At 41.9% G+C, this 14,856-nt stretch overlaps 1 protein-coding gene across 2 annotated transcripts in view; it reads right to left on the bottom strand.

The window, feature by feature from the left end:
• The window catches only part of Kcnk10 (potassium two pore domain channel subfamily K member 10), a 128,103-nt gene that overhangs the window by 55,655 nt on the left and 57,592 nt on the right, over nt 1-14,856 (bottom strand). For both annotated transcript variants that reach the window (XM_042692615.1, XM_042692616.1), the window contains one exon: nt 3,700-3,817. In XM_042692615.1, coding sequence (XP_042548549.1) covers nt 3,700-3,817 — 118 coding nt within the window. The remainder of the gene's footprint in view (nt 1-3,699; nt 3,818-14,856) is intronic.

Here is a 14,856-nt window from a genome sequence, read left to right as displayed (position 1 = left end):
AACTCCATCCAGAGCTCAGAAGATATGAGAAGGAACCCCATTCTTCTTTTATTAACTCTGTTGTAGTGTTAACTGAACTCTAAACAAAAAAAGAAAATGCCCCATAGTGCCTTGTGTCCCCTTCTGTAGACTTATCTTCAGTAAGAGAAGTCATCCCCCACCCCAAAGCTCCAGTAAAAACCCGAGGCTCTTGTTGACCTAAGCCAGATCACATGTCCATCTTGGAGCGAAGGACTGTGTCCAAGCACTGAATTTCTTCATCTAGAAAACAGTTCTCCTGAGGTCTGGGAGATGGTGAATGGGGGAGAAATACTAAGTTAATGGTACTGGAAATACTAAGTTAATGGTACTGGTGAAAAGGAGAATGGATGCCTGCCAGGCTACAGGAACCAAGAGTAAGGGTCATTTTTACAAACTCAAAGATCTAATATCCACATATTGGATCAGGGCAGAAAATGTTTCACATCAAATGCTTTTCCATGGAACAACGGAGTGGTCATTCCTCAAGCACATAACGCCATGACCACCCACAAAACAAATCCCCAATGGGTTAACAAATTAATTAGCCAATTAGCACAAGTTAATTTCCCAACAAATTAACACAATAAAGACCATTAGTGCTTCACAGAGGAAAAACAAACATGCTGTTAGTGCAGTCCAGTGTAGCTATAATTTTTTTCCAATGCATCAGACAGAATACTGATTCAGCCTTTTCATAAAACATGAAAATCAAGCTTCCTATCAATCTTGAATAACCTGCACTCATAGACCAAACAAAATACATCCAGAAGTAGCAAGGACCTTCCCAACTTTAATTATGTTATAGCAAATCCTCCTAAAATACGTGACCCATTTCGCCTCCCTAACAGTAAGACTGTCATCTACAGCCTTGGCTTGTACCAGGAGACAGGATAAAGGGCCAGGGCCAGGCCACAGGCTTCCATAGTTGTGTGCCGTGATGGTATAGGCTAGTATAAACCAACCTGATTTGCAGTGTCACAAAAGGATACTAGGCTCCAGACGTATCCAGGTAGTAGACACCTTGAAACCTGGAATAGCTAATGTTCTATACTTCTCCATTTGCAAATGTAAAACTTGTATGTCATATAATTACACTAAGTAGCTGTGATTGTTAATTTTACATGTCAGCTTGACTGGATTTATGAATACTGAGAACTAATTAGGGAAATGATGAAGCATTATCACTACATGTGTCTGTGAGGATGCATCAGAAGGCATGTAAGTTGGTGAACTAAATGTGATGAGAAGATCCAACCTCGGTGTCTGAAGGTACTACCCAATCAGCTAGGGAACTGGGTAAAAATAAAAGGGAGAGAAGAAAGGACTCTCTCTTAGTCTCTGTCTCTACCTCTGTCTTGTGTCTCTGTCTCTGTCTCTTTGTCTCTCTGTGTCTCCGTGTCTGTGTCTCTCTGTGTCTCTTTATGTCTTTTTGTCTGCGTGTCTGTGTGTCTGTGTGTCTGTCTCTCTCTCTCTCTCTTTCTCTCTCCCCCCGCCTCTCTCTCTCCTGAGATACATGGACCAAACCACACTACAGGCATGCCAGATTCTCCATCTTGCAGATGGCCTGCAAAGGGACTTCTCACCCACCATGATTACATGCACCAATTTCCTTCCTTCCTGTCATCCTTCTTTGCTTCCCCTTTCTCTCTCTTTCTCTCACCCTCCCTCCTTTCTTTCTTTCCTTTCTTTCTGACTTCTTTTTGTTCTTCCCTCCCTCCTTCCTTCTTCTATCTTTCCCTATCTTCCCTCTTTCTTTCTTTCTTTCTTTCTTTTGTCAGTCATGGGGTTTAAACTCGGGGCCTGGGCACTGTCCCTGTGCTCATCAGCTCAAGGCAAGTGCTCTACCGCTTGAGCCACAGCACCACTTCTGGTTTTTCTAGTGGTTCATTAGAGATAAGAGTCTCACGGACTTTCCTGCCCAGGCTGGCTTTGAACCATGATCCTCAGATCTCAGCCTCCTAAGTAGCTAGGTTTACAGGTGTGAGCCACCAGTGTCCAGCTTTCTCTCTTTCTTTATGTTTTTTTATTTATTTTAAATAGAATCTTCTCTATGTAGCTTCTCTAGAAGGAACTTGCAATCCTTCGGCCTCTACATCCTAAGTACTGGGATTATAAACATACCACCACATCCATCTTATTCCTCAAGATTGTTCTTAAGTAACTGAGTATGCTTTTTCACCAAGTAACTGATAAAGAAAATTATGCCCAAAAGACATAGAGATGAACATTGGCAATATTAAATTACAGAGCTATGACAAAAGCAATGTCTTAGATGAAGAGAAAAGAATGTAATTGTATACCTTGATGTTACACTATAGAATGATTCAATGAATAATAGCTGAGATGCTGAGAAATGAATTGAGCTATATGAAATAGTTGAGAGCCAAGGAGCCTTGCTTAAAGCTGGCAAAGCCAGAATATTTGATCACTAAGGTAAACATTAACAAGATTGTGCCAACTGAAATTTTGTACTGGAGAAGAAGAGAGAGAAAAGATATCACCGCCCATAGGAGGTTGGAAGTCATGCTTGCTCGTGAGTAGAAGCCTAAGGTTATAACATACTGATATAATTTTAAAACTCTAAGACAAAAATACAAAAATCACCAAGTATCAGGAAGAAACACATATACACACAACAACAACCCGTGCAAAAAAAGAAGTGATCATAGTCTACCATATGATCAGTTGCAAAGAGCATCTGCTTAGTTTGAGTTTATCTCACTAAACTATCTTAAGAAAATAGGAATGTAAGTGAGGCCTTCTGCTATGGGGTAGGAGAGACTAACTCCTCATCTTTCACAATGGAAAGCCAAGAAACAACCCTTAAAACTGGAAATTCCACAAGTGGCAATACACAGGTGATAGTTAGAGGCATGGTAATGAATGTCAAACCACTGAACCCAAGAGATAAACATGGGTGTCTCTAGGAAGGCTAAAAAAGGGATGGGGTATAGGACTGGGAATGTGCATTAGTGGTAGAGTGCTTGCCTTGTGTGCATGAAGCCCTGGGTTCAATTGCTCAGTACCACATAAACAGAAAAAGCCAGAAGTGATGCTGTGGCTCAAGTGGTAGAGTGCTAGCCTTGAGCAAAAGAAGTTCAAGGACAGTGTCCAGGCCCTGAATTCAAGCCCCAGGACTGGCAAAAAGAAAAAAAAGGAAGAGGGAGACAGTGGAGGAAGAAATATTCTATTTTTCATAGATTGTTTTTATAAAATATTTGGGTTCTATTATACATAACTATAACAACAAGAAGTATATAATCTTTATAATAATAGGTGGTAAATTATAGGTGCCCATACATATAATTTGATATATTATATATTATAATTGCATATTATATACATTTTATATGCACACACAGATAGGTAGATAGATAGATAGATAGATAGATAGATAGATAGATAGATAGATAGATAGATAGATAGAATCTGAGCTCAACAGTATAATCTGGGTTCAACTGGCCAGTTCTTCTTTTCTATTTCTTCCAAACTCAATGCTTCTGAGCCTTTCATTCCCAAGAGTCTTTATTGTACTTTGCCTTTTATTGAAATCACAACTATTGTATTCGCTGACAGTGTTCCCCAAGCCTCCCTCCAGTCTCACCCTGCCCAGGGCTGGGAGGAGGAAAGGCTGGCAAACCACTACTGCAGAGGAAAGATATTAGCATGAATGGATACCTATGGTGGTGATGACAGTCCCAGCAAAGAAAAAGGCACTTCCAAGGTCCCAGTGGCTGCTGCTGTTGGAAGAGTTTCCTATCGGGCTGACTCCTGCGTTGTCAGCATCCAGAGCATGCTGCAAAAAAAGGAAGAGCATGAGACTCAGTTAAGAAGGGTTGGTTTTGTTGGTTGGTTGGTTTTGTTGTGAATTGATCCCTGGCCTGGGAAACGGCAGTGATCTTAGGTGGCTGTCAAGGGTAGAGCCATGAAGACAGGATGCACTCATTTAAAGAAATTACAAAATGATTGGGGGGGGGGGGGTGGGTCTAGGATATAGAATATGATGAGAATTACATAGAAGTTGGGGGCACAGAATAGCTATAATGATGCGAAATGAATTCCTATAGCTGTGAGAAGATGCCTCTCAGACTCTGCAGCCCAACTGGTCATTTCTGGAAGGTAGAGGCCCTTGGAGCTTCTTTCAACAGCATAGGAGTTAAGAGTTTACACTCTCCATGTCAGGCCATCTTGGCTATGCCTGTGGTTAACTTTGGAATCTTGGGTAAGTTATTTTAACCATTCTAAACCTTACTAACTCCTTTGCAAATGGGTGACAAGGCCTCACTCACACACACACACACACACACACACACACAAACACTGTTGTAAGGATGGGTGAGATGGTCCACATAATATTCTCAACCTAGTGTTTGTCTGTTTGGGAGCTAAAGAAAGACAATGATGTGATGATGGTAGAGATGTTTCTGACAAATGTACTGCTAAGCTCCTCTGTCATTGTGAAATCACCATAGTGTGTACTTCCACACACCAAAATAGACACAGTGTCACTTACTGATACAGCCTAATGGAATCACCATCACATCCACGATCTCTGGCTAACCAAAACATGCAGTGCATGACTGTAGTAGTAATTCCTAGACTGTAACTTTACTCAACTCCAACACACTCATATATATACACAGAGAAAGAGAAAGAGACAGAGTCAGAGATCTTATTTTTTACTAAATTACAATGATCCTTTGTTAACTACTGGGCTTAGAATTCCATATATTTTTTAAACTACCACTACATTGGCCAGCCACACTGATAACCTTTTCTTGTGCCCTAGCAGTGTAAGCGTGTCCACTCCAGACAGGACAGTCCATGAGGGGTCCCCTCATCCCTCTGTTTAAGGCCTCTCACATGTCCATTTGAAAGCATGTATCAGATCCATCTTCTTCCAGGAGACTCCCTCTGTTCAGCCCAACGTCTCCCTTCCCTGGTCTCACACTTCTGTACCTATCCCATGTTCTCCTAACAGCCCTTCTTTAGCTTCAGCATGAATAGAATAGGGGGGAAATGCTTCACAGTCTTTCTCCAGTTGGCCCAGCCACCCTGGTTCAGGCAGGAAAAATGTGGAAAATGCAAGCATTGTAGCTAAAGTCCACATTGCCCACACTTACAGAGCTGAGATAGGAAAGTAACAGGTGAAATCTTCAGAGAAGAGGTGACAGATCTATTTCTCGAACAACTAACAGACACACCTTTCCCTAAGCAAAGTTAATATCGGGCCTGTGTAGCAAGAGCAAGACTTTGAAATTGAAATGTAATTATATTTCTCCTCAACAATGCCAATTGAGCTCTGTTTAAACAGGCAGATAGTGCCGTGTCATAAATTAGATTAGAATGGAAAAAAAAACAATCATTACATTTGCTTTCAAAATGGATATTTAATGAGCTGTCAAACCCTCTAGATCAAGGATAAGCAAACTGTCTCCTCCTCCTGTTCTTCCTCTTTCTCCTCCTTCTCCTCTTGCTCCTTTTTCTCCTCCACTTCCTTTTCTTTTTTTCTCTCCTTCTCTTTCTCCTTACCCTTCTTAACCATAGAACCTTGCATTTACTAGGTAAGTGCTCTACCATTTGAGCCACACACCTTTTTTAGACAAAGAGCTGTAGACTAAATATGTTTAGCTTGAGGTTATAAATAGTCACTTTTGTATTTTAATCATTTTTCCTTTTCAAAAACAACAGTTTTTTATTGTGAATATTTTTTTAATTTTTTTTTTATTATGAGAATACCATACAGAGGAGTTATAATTACATGGGCAAGATAATGAGTACATTTCTTTAAAAGTTGATGTTAGTGGAATGAACCCCAAGATAAGTATTCAAATGGTTTTTTTTTGTTGTTTTTTTTTTGGTCGGTTGTGGGGCTTGAGCTCTGGGCCTGGGCGCTGTCCCTCAGCTCTTCAGCTCAAGGCCAGGACTCTACCACTTGAGCTACAGCGCCACTTCCAGTTTTCTGGTGGTTTATTAGAGATAGGAGTCTCACAGTCTCTCCTGCCCGGGCTGGCTTTGAACTGCGATCCTCAGATCTCAGCCTCCTGAATAGCTAGCATTACAGGCGTGAGCCACCAGTGCCCGGCTTCAAATGTTTTTGTTTTTTTTTTTCCTTTCATGCAATTGTTTCTACCATATTTATAAGATGATTTCTATGTTGCTTTGTATGTCCCTCCCCCACAGTATAACCCATACTTTCACTGTATTTGATGTTGGTATAATTTGTGGAGGGGAAGGGAAAAAAACAAATTGTTTAACTAAGGATACAGGTGGACCTATTGCAACAATGAGATGTACAAGTCTTTATGTCGAAAAACGAACTTAACAACTTTGGTAGGGATTGGGGGGGAAGGACCGGGTGGGGGGAGGGGAGGAGTATGGGAAGGGATGGGAAGGGGAAACAAAGAGGAGGCAACAATGCTTGATAACAACACACTTTAAATATGCAAAAATCACTCATGCTTCGGAGCTGGTATAAAAAGAAGCTTCAGGCTAGGTTTGTCAGACAAATAGATGATTGACTAGATAATAGTAAAAAGTCTCTTTTATTTGAATACTTAGACTATTCCTTCTTGTTCTAAGAACATGAAACACTATGATGGATATAAGCCAGTCACCATTTCTAACACCAATCCTGGCATCCCAGAATTCAAAATCCTGCTGTGTACATCAGATGTGGACAAATGTCTTTGCTAGTGGTTCAAATCAGTTTAATTGACAAGGACCATTTATTCACCCAGGGAATGTATTCTGTTCTGCTTTTGAAAGGAGACAGATGGTGAGTTCTTTCCACTGGTAAAATATTCAATTTCCCTGTGCTGGGTGAGCATTATCAAACCAAACCACAAAGCCTAAACCACGGGTTATATCCTCATGATTTTATCCAACTCTGGTGAGCCTATTTGGTTAAAAAAAATTATTTTAATTAAAAACAAAAACAAAAAGCCCTCTGCCAGGTGCTGGTGGCTCACACCTGTAATCCTAGCTACTCAGGAGGCTGAGATCTGAGGATCACGGTTCAAAGCCAGCCCAGGCAGGAAAGTCCATGAGACTCTTATCTCCAATAAACACTAGAAAATCAGAAGTGGTGTTGTGGCTCAAGCGGTAGAGGGCTTGCCTTGAGCTGAAGAGCTGAGGGATAGTGCCCAAACCCAGAGTTCAAACCCTACAACCAACAAAAAAAAACAAAACAACCCTCTGGGACAGATCTAGGCTCAGTCACCATCAATACCTGATCTTTGCATCTTCCAGAGAGCTGCAAAGAGAGTTTAAGTTTAACCAAGTCTCACAATTTTGAAAACTACACATAAACATCACAAGCAGACTTAGTGAAGCTCATAAAAATGCAGATTTGCGTGAAAGACAAATGGAGATGACTATTTGTTTCATCAAACAAAATCCAAAGAAAGATGCCTTTTCAAGTTTCGCTTTTCTTGAATTATGTGATTTATATGTCTTTAATGTTTACACATTTATTCCTCAAGGGAAGTGTTTGTCAGATGAAAAGAAATGGAAACTGACATTTGTTAAGTGATTGTACTTAGCCAGGTGTGTTCGAAGTTTTATTCTGATTTATCCTTTCCATAACTTGCAAAGAAAAAAAAGTAGTATCATTCGCACTCTAGTGATGAGGAGAGAGGCACATGAAAAGTCACCAATTTATCCTTTATCAAGCAGTGGGAAGTAGAGAGGTCATGAGTCAAGCCCTATCTAGCCCAAATGTCATGGTTTTTCTCCTTCCTCTACCTAGGCTACCCAGAACACTCATCACCTCTGCCACTGCCATCTACATACCCACACAGGTATGAAGGAAGATGGTCATTGTCCAAGAATTTAGGTGGAAGAGACACTACAAATAATCATTTCTAACTAGACTACTGCCTCCAATACGCAAGACCCCAAACTTTGATTGGGCTATTGGGGTGATGATAGTTTAATTGCTCTGCACTCAAAATAAAATTTAAAAAATAAGACTGGACATAGTGGTTCACACCTGTAATCCTAGCTACTCAGGAGGCAAGGAATCATGATTTGAGACTAACCCTGAACAAAAACTAACCCATAAAAGCTAGACATGGTGGCATGTAGATATCATACCAGCTACTTTTGTATAAATAGGACAAGTGTGGTCCAGGTGGGCATAAATCCAAGGGCTTTAGTCACAAAAATACCTATAGCCCAAAAGGGCTAGAGATATGGCTCAACTGGGAGAGGGACTGCTTAGAAAGTATAAACTCCTGAGTTCAAATCCCAGGACCAGCAATAGATAGCCAAACAGATACATAGATATAGATATATACATATATATGTATATAATGTATATATGTAGGGAGAGAGCAGGAAAACAGAAGCACTGGATCAGAGAGTGGGAGGTTCAAGCTCAGAAGCATCAAGGCAGAGCACTTGGAAAGAACAGCTCCACCTAGTAACCAATATTAACTTGTTTTATATCTGTGATGTAAATTCCCCTCCCCCACCCAAATCTCCCATAAAGCAGGGAATTTGTCCAAATGCCTAGGGGAAGCCATTTTGTGAAAATTATGCATAAGGGTTGCTACAAGCGTAATGAGGTTACGGATGGCTTGAACTAATTCCTTAAAGCAAAACATCATTAGAAAGAAGTAAAAATAGCTCTCAACCAGATGTCACTGGCTTATACCTATCCTCTTGGATACTCAGAAGGCTGAGATCCAGAGGATCATGGTTTGAGGCCAGTCCCAGCAGAAAAGTTTGTGGGATTCCATCTCCAAACTAACAAAAAGCCAGGCAGAAGGCACAGATCAAGTGGCAGATTGCAGCTGAGCAAACAAGCCAAGCAAGTACAAGGCTCTCAGTTCAAACTCCAGTACTACCTACCAGGTTAAGAAGAGACAGGGAGGGGCTGGGAAGGTGGCTCAGTGGTAGAGTGCTTGCCTTGCACGCGTGAGGCCCTGAGTTTGAATCCTCAGCCCCACATAAGCAAAAAAGAAAAAAGCTGGAAGTGGTGTTGTGGTTCAAGTGGTAGAGCGCTAGCCTTGAGCTGAAGAACTGAGGGACAGTGCCCAGGCATAGAGTTCAGGCCCCATGACCGGACCCAAAAAAAAAAAAAAAAGAGACAGGGAGAGGTAGAAGGAGAGAGAGATGGGGGAGGGAGAGAGAGAGAGGGAGAGAGAGGGAGAGGGAGAGGGGGAAAGAGAGGAGAGAGAGATAAAGAAAAAGAGAGAGAGAAGCAAAGAGAAGGCAAGAGAGAGTGGGAAAAAAAGAGAAAAGAAAGCCTCTCCTACAGGTACCCAAACTTACTTGAATTAGGACCATCATTTTTTAAACACTTTTAACTGGGAAGTAAAAACTGTACGTATTTGTGGGGTATCAAGATGTTTTGATAGATATAATACAATGGAATGCTCAAATCAAGATTCAGATATTTATCTCCTCATCCAATTATCCTTTAAAAACTCTGACTTTTCAACACATATGTGTATAAGTGTGCATACACAGAAGGGTCATTTTACAGTAATAATAGTTCTAAATGAGTTTGTAGTTTCAATTCCTATTCATTTCCTAAAGTGTTTTTCAATGATCTTAGTGGCTTGAGCTCAAGTAAAACATTTTAAGACTAAATATATTTGCTTTAGGGTTTTTAATCTCAGTGTGTTCATACTGAATAAGTGAAGATAAGTCAGCCCATTAAGAATGCCTGAGTACACAGATAATAAAATGGCACAAATGAACTGTCCAGTTGAGCTCAAAAGGTATGACAGGGCAGAGTTTTAATCAAGGCAGAGGTTTAAATTGAGCCCACAATCTCAGACTCAGTGGGCATCATTTGTTCAACCACAAATTCAACCATTACCAAGTTCCAAGGCCTCTTATGAACACCAAGACAGACAGGTAGATAAATAGACAGACAAGAGATACAATTAGGTAAGAAAATATGTCATGCACTGGAAGTTCATGCTTATAAATCCTAGCTTCTCAAGAGGCTGATATCTGAGAACGCAGGTTCAAAACCAGTCTGGGAAGACAAATCCAAGAAACTCTCATCTCCAATTAACAAGTAAATAGTCGGACGTGAAGTGTGGTTCAAGGGATAGTATGCCAGTCATGAGTGAAACAGTTAAGTTGAAAAAGAGAGAGCAAGCCCCAATATAGGCACATACACACACAGAAGAAGATAAGGAAAAGGAAGAGAAGGCAGAAAAGGTAGCGAAAGAGGAGGAGGAGAAGGAAGAAGAGAAGGAGGAGGAAGAAGAGCAGATAACAATGCCTTGCAATTTAATCCATCCCTTCTTGAATTTCCTCTAGGTTAGATTCTAGCACCTACCCAACTGCCTAGGTAATGACTCAACAGTGAATCCTTATGGCAGCAATAAACAAATAAACACACCAAATAATAAATCTAGACACATAATCTTCCCAGAGGTGAGAGAGGAATATATTTTACTTCATAGTAAAAATGAGACACTCACACCTTCCCTTCTCCCAAGAAAAGTGTGTGTGTGTGTAGTAATTTTTATAGAGTAGAAAGTGACAAGATCCAAAAGAATCCGCGCATCCCTCCTTTTCACTCTCCTTCATTCCCTCTTCCCACACCGTGCAGTAAAACCACTGCAAGAAAGTGTTAAGAGAGAAATGGCAACCTGTCACAGCGAGAACCAGGTCTGAGGCTGACATGAAGGAAGAGAGGAGGAGGTAACCCCTCCCACCTGCAGGACCCCCTGCAGGAAGCAATGCTGGGGCTGCATAAATCACCATTCCAGACAGCACAAGATGCCATCCGGAGTGCTGGTGCGGCCTGGAGAAGACTGATGGTCCACAGGGGACTCATAACTGTCTGGGGCTTTTCTCCTGTGATCTGTGTACTCATGAGATCATCCCTTTTCTCTGTTCCCTAATGGGGCACCTGAAAAAAGAAAAAAAGAAAAAAAAAACAGACAACAAAAGTGAAGCCATAATCACTCAGCTTGTCTCAGATTAGCTGAAGAAATCAACCAATTCATGCCACATGGAAGGAGAGTGACAGCCCAGGTGGCCGTGGGATTTACTGCAAGAAGATAGTTGCAGAATAAACGGTGGATTCTGCTTCAGTGATGCTCAGCCCACAGCTCAAGGGCAGCCTAGAATGCACAGCCATTTCACTAATAACATTTCACTGGACAGAAAGAAAGGGACTGAGTTAGGCATGGTAATGCACACCTGGAATCCCAGTACATGAGAGACAAGAGACAGGAGGATCACAAGTTTGAAGCCAAGTTTGAAGACAAGTGAAAACGTGTGTCAAAAGGAAAAGGTACTCTTAGGAGAGGAATACAAAGGCACCATGCCTGTGTGCATCTGATCATATAAAATAATACTTATCAAAACCAACTCCAGGAAATGAAGCAAGCAGCTTTTTCTTTGCTGCTGCTTTTGTTTTCCTTTTGTCTCGTGTATTCATTTCTCTGTCTTTGAGAGGGTAAAGGGGGAGGGCACAGAAATGGAAGGGAGTGGGACTCACTAGACACTACTGAAAATGGACTAGACAATCTGTGGTGGGGTAGGGGTGGAGGGGATGAGAGGGGAAAACTGGGGAGAAAGAAAGGGAAGGGATGACACCATCCCAAAAGAAAATGTACTATCTGACGTATGTAACGGTAACCCCTCTGTACATCACCTTTACAATAACAATTTAAAAATGCAAAGAAATAAAAAGATATTTAAATGTTACACACACACACACACACACACACACACACACACACACACGTCTGAGGACACAGTAGTGGCTCTACATTACAAATGTTCTTCATCCTGACAGGGCACTGTCAGCAAAGCTATTTATGAATTAGGAATTAAGTCAGGGGTTGAGGTAAGCTAAGGAAATGAGTGTGGAAGGCAACTTCCTATGTGTAATAAAAAGGGAGTATGCTTTCAACTACTAATGGACAGAAGGAACACCACAAAAGTGCTATGAGAAAGGTGTGGCAGACCACGTTCATGACCACTCAAAATGCTCTGAGTGATCCCCAAACCAGCAGGATCTCCTCACTCATGGGTGGCAGAAGAGCCGTAGGTGAGAAGCAGAAAGCCGAGATTAATTTGTGTGCCACATTGCTTTTCCTCTCTCGTGCTTCAGAAGCACTACACGTATAAATATTTTACAGACTCAGAAGCGACTGTGCTGGGCATAGGGCAAAGGAGTTTGCACCAAGAACAAGGCTGCATCCGAAAATTGCAAACAGTGGGAGAAAAAGAAACTCTCAGCCCCACCCAGCCAGGCTGTTCTACAGTCTATTCATCGAAGTCTTCTTTCAAACAGACAGGAAGAGGGGATAAGCACCCTACACTCTCTCCCTTGCAACACAGACAGTTCTTATACAAAGCAACAAATGTTGGCCTATGCAAGTTACTCAGCTTACCTGAGCCTCAGTGTCCTCATCTCTAAGACTAGGAACTAGTAATATCTTCTTTGCAGAGTTGTTGGTATAGTACCCAATGCACTGTACCTTGTCGTTCTTATATAGTAATGATAAGAAGAATTGGAATCTTTTCTGAACACCTCTAGTACATAGATTAATTTAGCCTCCATGACTGAGTGTGATAGTTATTGTTACTGAACCTGTGGGACTTGTGAGACTCTGAATAATACAGTTCCTGGTCCACAGCACATATGTGGCACATGGTAAAGCCAGCAAGTGATGCTACTAGAATTGTCAACAGGAAGTCGAGTGCCCGTGGCTCATGCCTGCAACCCTAGCTACTCAGAAGGCTGAGATCAAAAGAATGCTGTTCAAAACCAGACTGGACAGCTAAGTCCATGAACTCCATGAAACTCTTACCTCCAATTAACCACCAAAAAGCTGGAAGTAGAGCTGTGGCTCACATGATAGAGTACTAGCCTTGAGCAAAAAAGCTGATATTGCCCTGGCTCTGAGTCAAGTTCCTCTCCCCTTCCCCCCTCCCCCCCACACACATACAGGCAGTTAACAGGAAGACCTTTGTGCTAAATGCTGGAAAGGTTGATTCTCTCCACCCTGAGTCTTCCTTCTTCCCATATCACTCTTGACCCAGCTTGCTTACCACCCCAGCTCACACCCAAGCTAGGACATCCCAACTATCTGCACAAGGCTCAGGAAACAGGAAGGAAATGAATGCACAGGTTGTCATTCTCTCCACAAGGGAGATTGTCAGTCTAGCAGCCAAGCCGGTGCTGACCTGAGTGGATCTGCCATCACCAGTGGCCATCCTCACTGCTCCAGCATCTCCACGTGCCACACAAAGCCCAAGAGAAGGCACCAAGGGGAGGGTATACCGTCAGCACTTTAGAGTGTCTTTTCCTGCTGCCCTGAGTATTTAGTTATGTGCAGATGCTAGCCTTTCCTCAGGTCCCCAGGGGAGGCCTGCCATGCAGCAGACCTTCATCAGAACTTGACAACCTGGTTATAAATATGCAGTGAATGCCACCAGTAGAAGGTAGAAGAAGAAGAAGACAAAGAATCTGTGGAGAATAAAAGAAACCCCGGATGAGCCAGCTTGGCTAACATAGCCCATGTCCTAGACAGGCTGGCTTTTCCCTGTGATCTTACATTAATTCTGTAGGCGGGGAATGGGAGATGTTCCAGCACTGGAGGCATTAGTACCTTGGGTATATGTAACAACGGACCCAGGCACATTTGAAGGAGCTTGCTTATCTTCCAAATTGTGCCTAAAATGTAGGCTGTAATATTTCCTCCCTCTTTGACTATCTCACAGGATAAAATGAAAGATATGTTCAATGCTAAGGAAAGCACTGAGCCTTAAGGAAGGGAAAGGATGTGTGTGTGTGTGTGTGTGTGTGTGTGTGTGTGTGTGTGTGTGTGTACGCGCGCGCGCGCGCGCACGCGCACGTGCTTTGATATGATCAATGAACGTTCGGAGTAACTAACCATCATCCCCCTTTCATCTTAGTTTGGGTTCCACCTCCGCTGACCAAATAACAAATTTGCCAAGTGATGTTAAAGAAGAAGAAGAAGAAAAAAAGTCTCCCTGGTCCTGAGAAGAATACTGATGCATCTTCACTTTAGATTATTCCTATCTAACATGAGTCTATTCAATTCTTGACATGAAAGATGAAGAAAATAATTAATTTACTAGGCTAGAAAAGCTATAGTAATTCTGATTCATTGCAGTGTGAGCTAAATGAAAGATTAATATTCCTCCTACTGATGATCAGTGACATTCAAGAGAGAGACATAGAGATTATGAACTAGACAGGATAGGCACAGTCCTGTAATCTCAGGACTCAGGAAGCCAAGGAAACAGTGTCATGAGTTTACAGACAGCCTGGGCTATAATAGCAAAATCTTGCGTATGGTGTGGTATACGCACATGTGTGGGGTGTGTGTGTGTGTGTGTGTGTGTGAGAGAGAGAGAGAGAGAGAGAGAGAGAGAGAGAGAGAGCGCCAGCCTCCTATCTTATTTTTTGTTGTAGCTGTTTTCTTTAGACTCCCTACTGCTCTTGTACGATATTAATAAATAAAATGCCATGTCTTGCATCCTCTTAGAGAATGGGTCAGTACCAAAGAGCAGCAGGTGCTTAATGAGCACAGTTTGATAAGGGGGCAGACTAGAAAGTGGGAACAGTTTCTAGAGACTGAAGAAAGATCCAGAATGGCCTTTAAAATCATCATAGCAGCCAGCATTTTTATGTTATTGGATCCTTTCCACTAAACCCCTGTAATAAAAGGGTCCTGACTCTTCTCTCATTTTACAAATGAAACAAGATATAGCAAGATCCCAGCCAGGGACCAAGTGGTTAAAAGGCGGTTACGTGTTAGCTGAGACTGGTAAAAGTCCTCTCCTTTAACATTGACCTCCACTATCCTTTACAAATAAACA

The sequence above is a fragment of the Dipodomys spectabilis genome, unplaced genomic scaffold (genome assembly GCF_019054845.1).
Source record: "Dipodomys spectabilis isolate Male_0828 unplaced genomic scaffold, ASM1905484v1 ptg000157l, whole genome shotgun sequence".
NCBI lineage: Eukaryota > Metazoa > Chordata > Mammalia > Rodentia > Heteromyidae > Dipodomys > Dipodomys spectabilis.
This window is presented reverse-complemented; position numbering and strand designations above follow the sequence as displayed.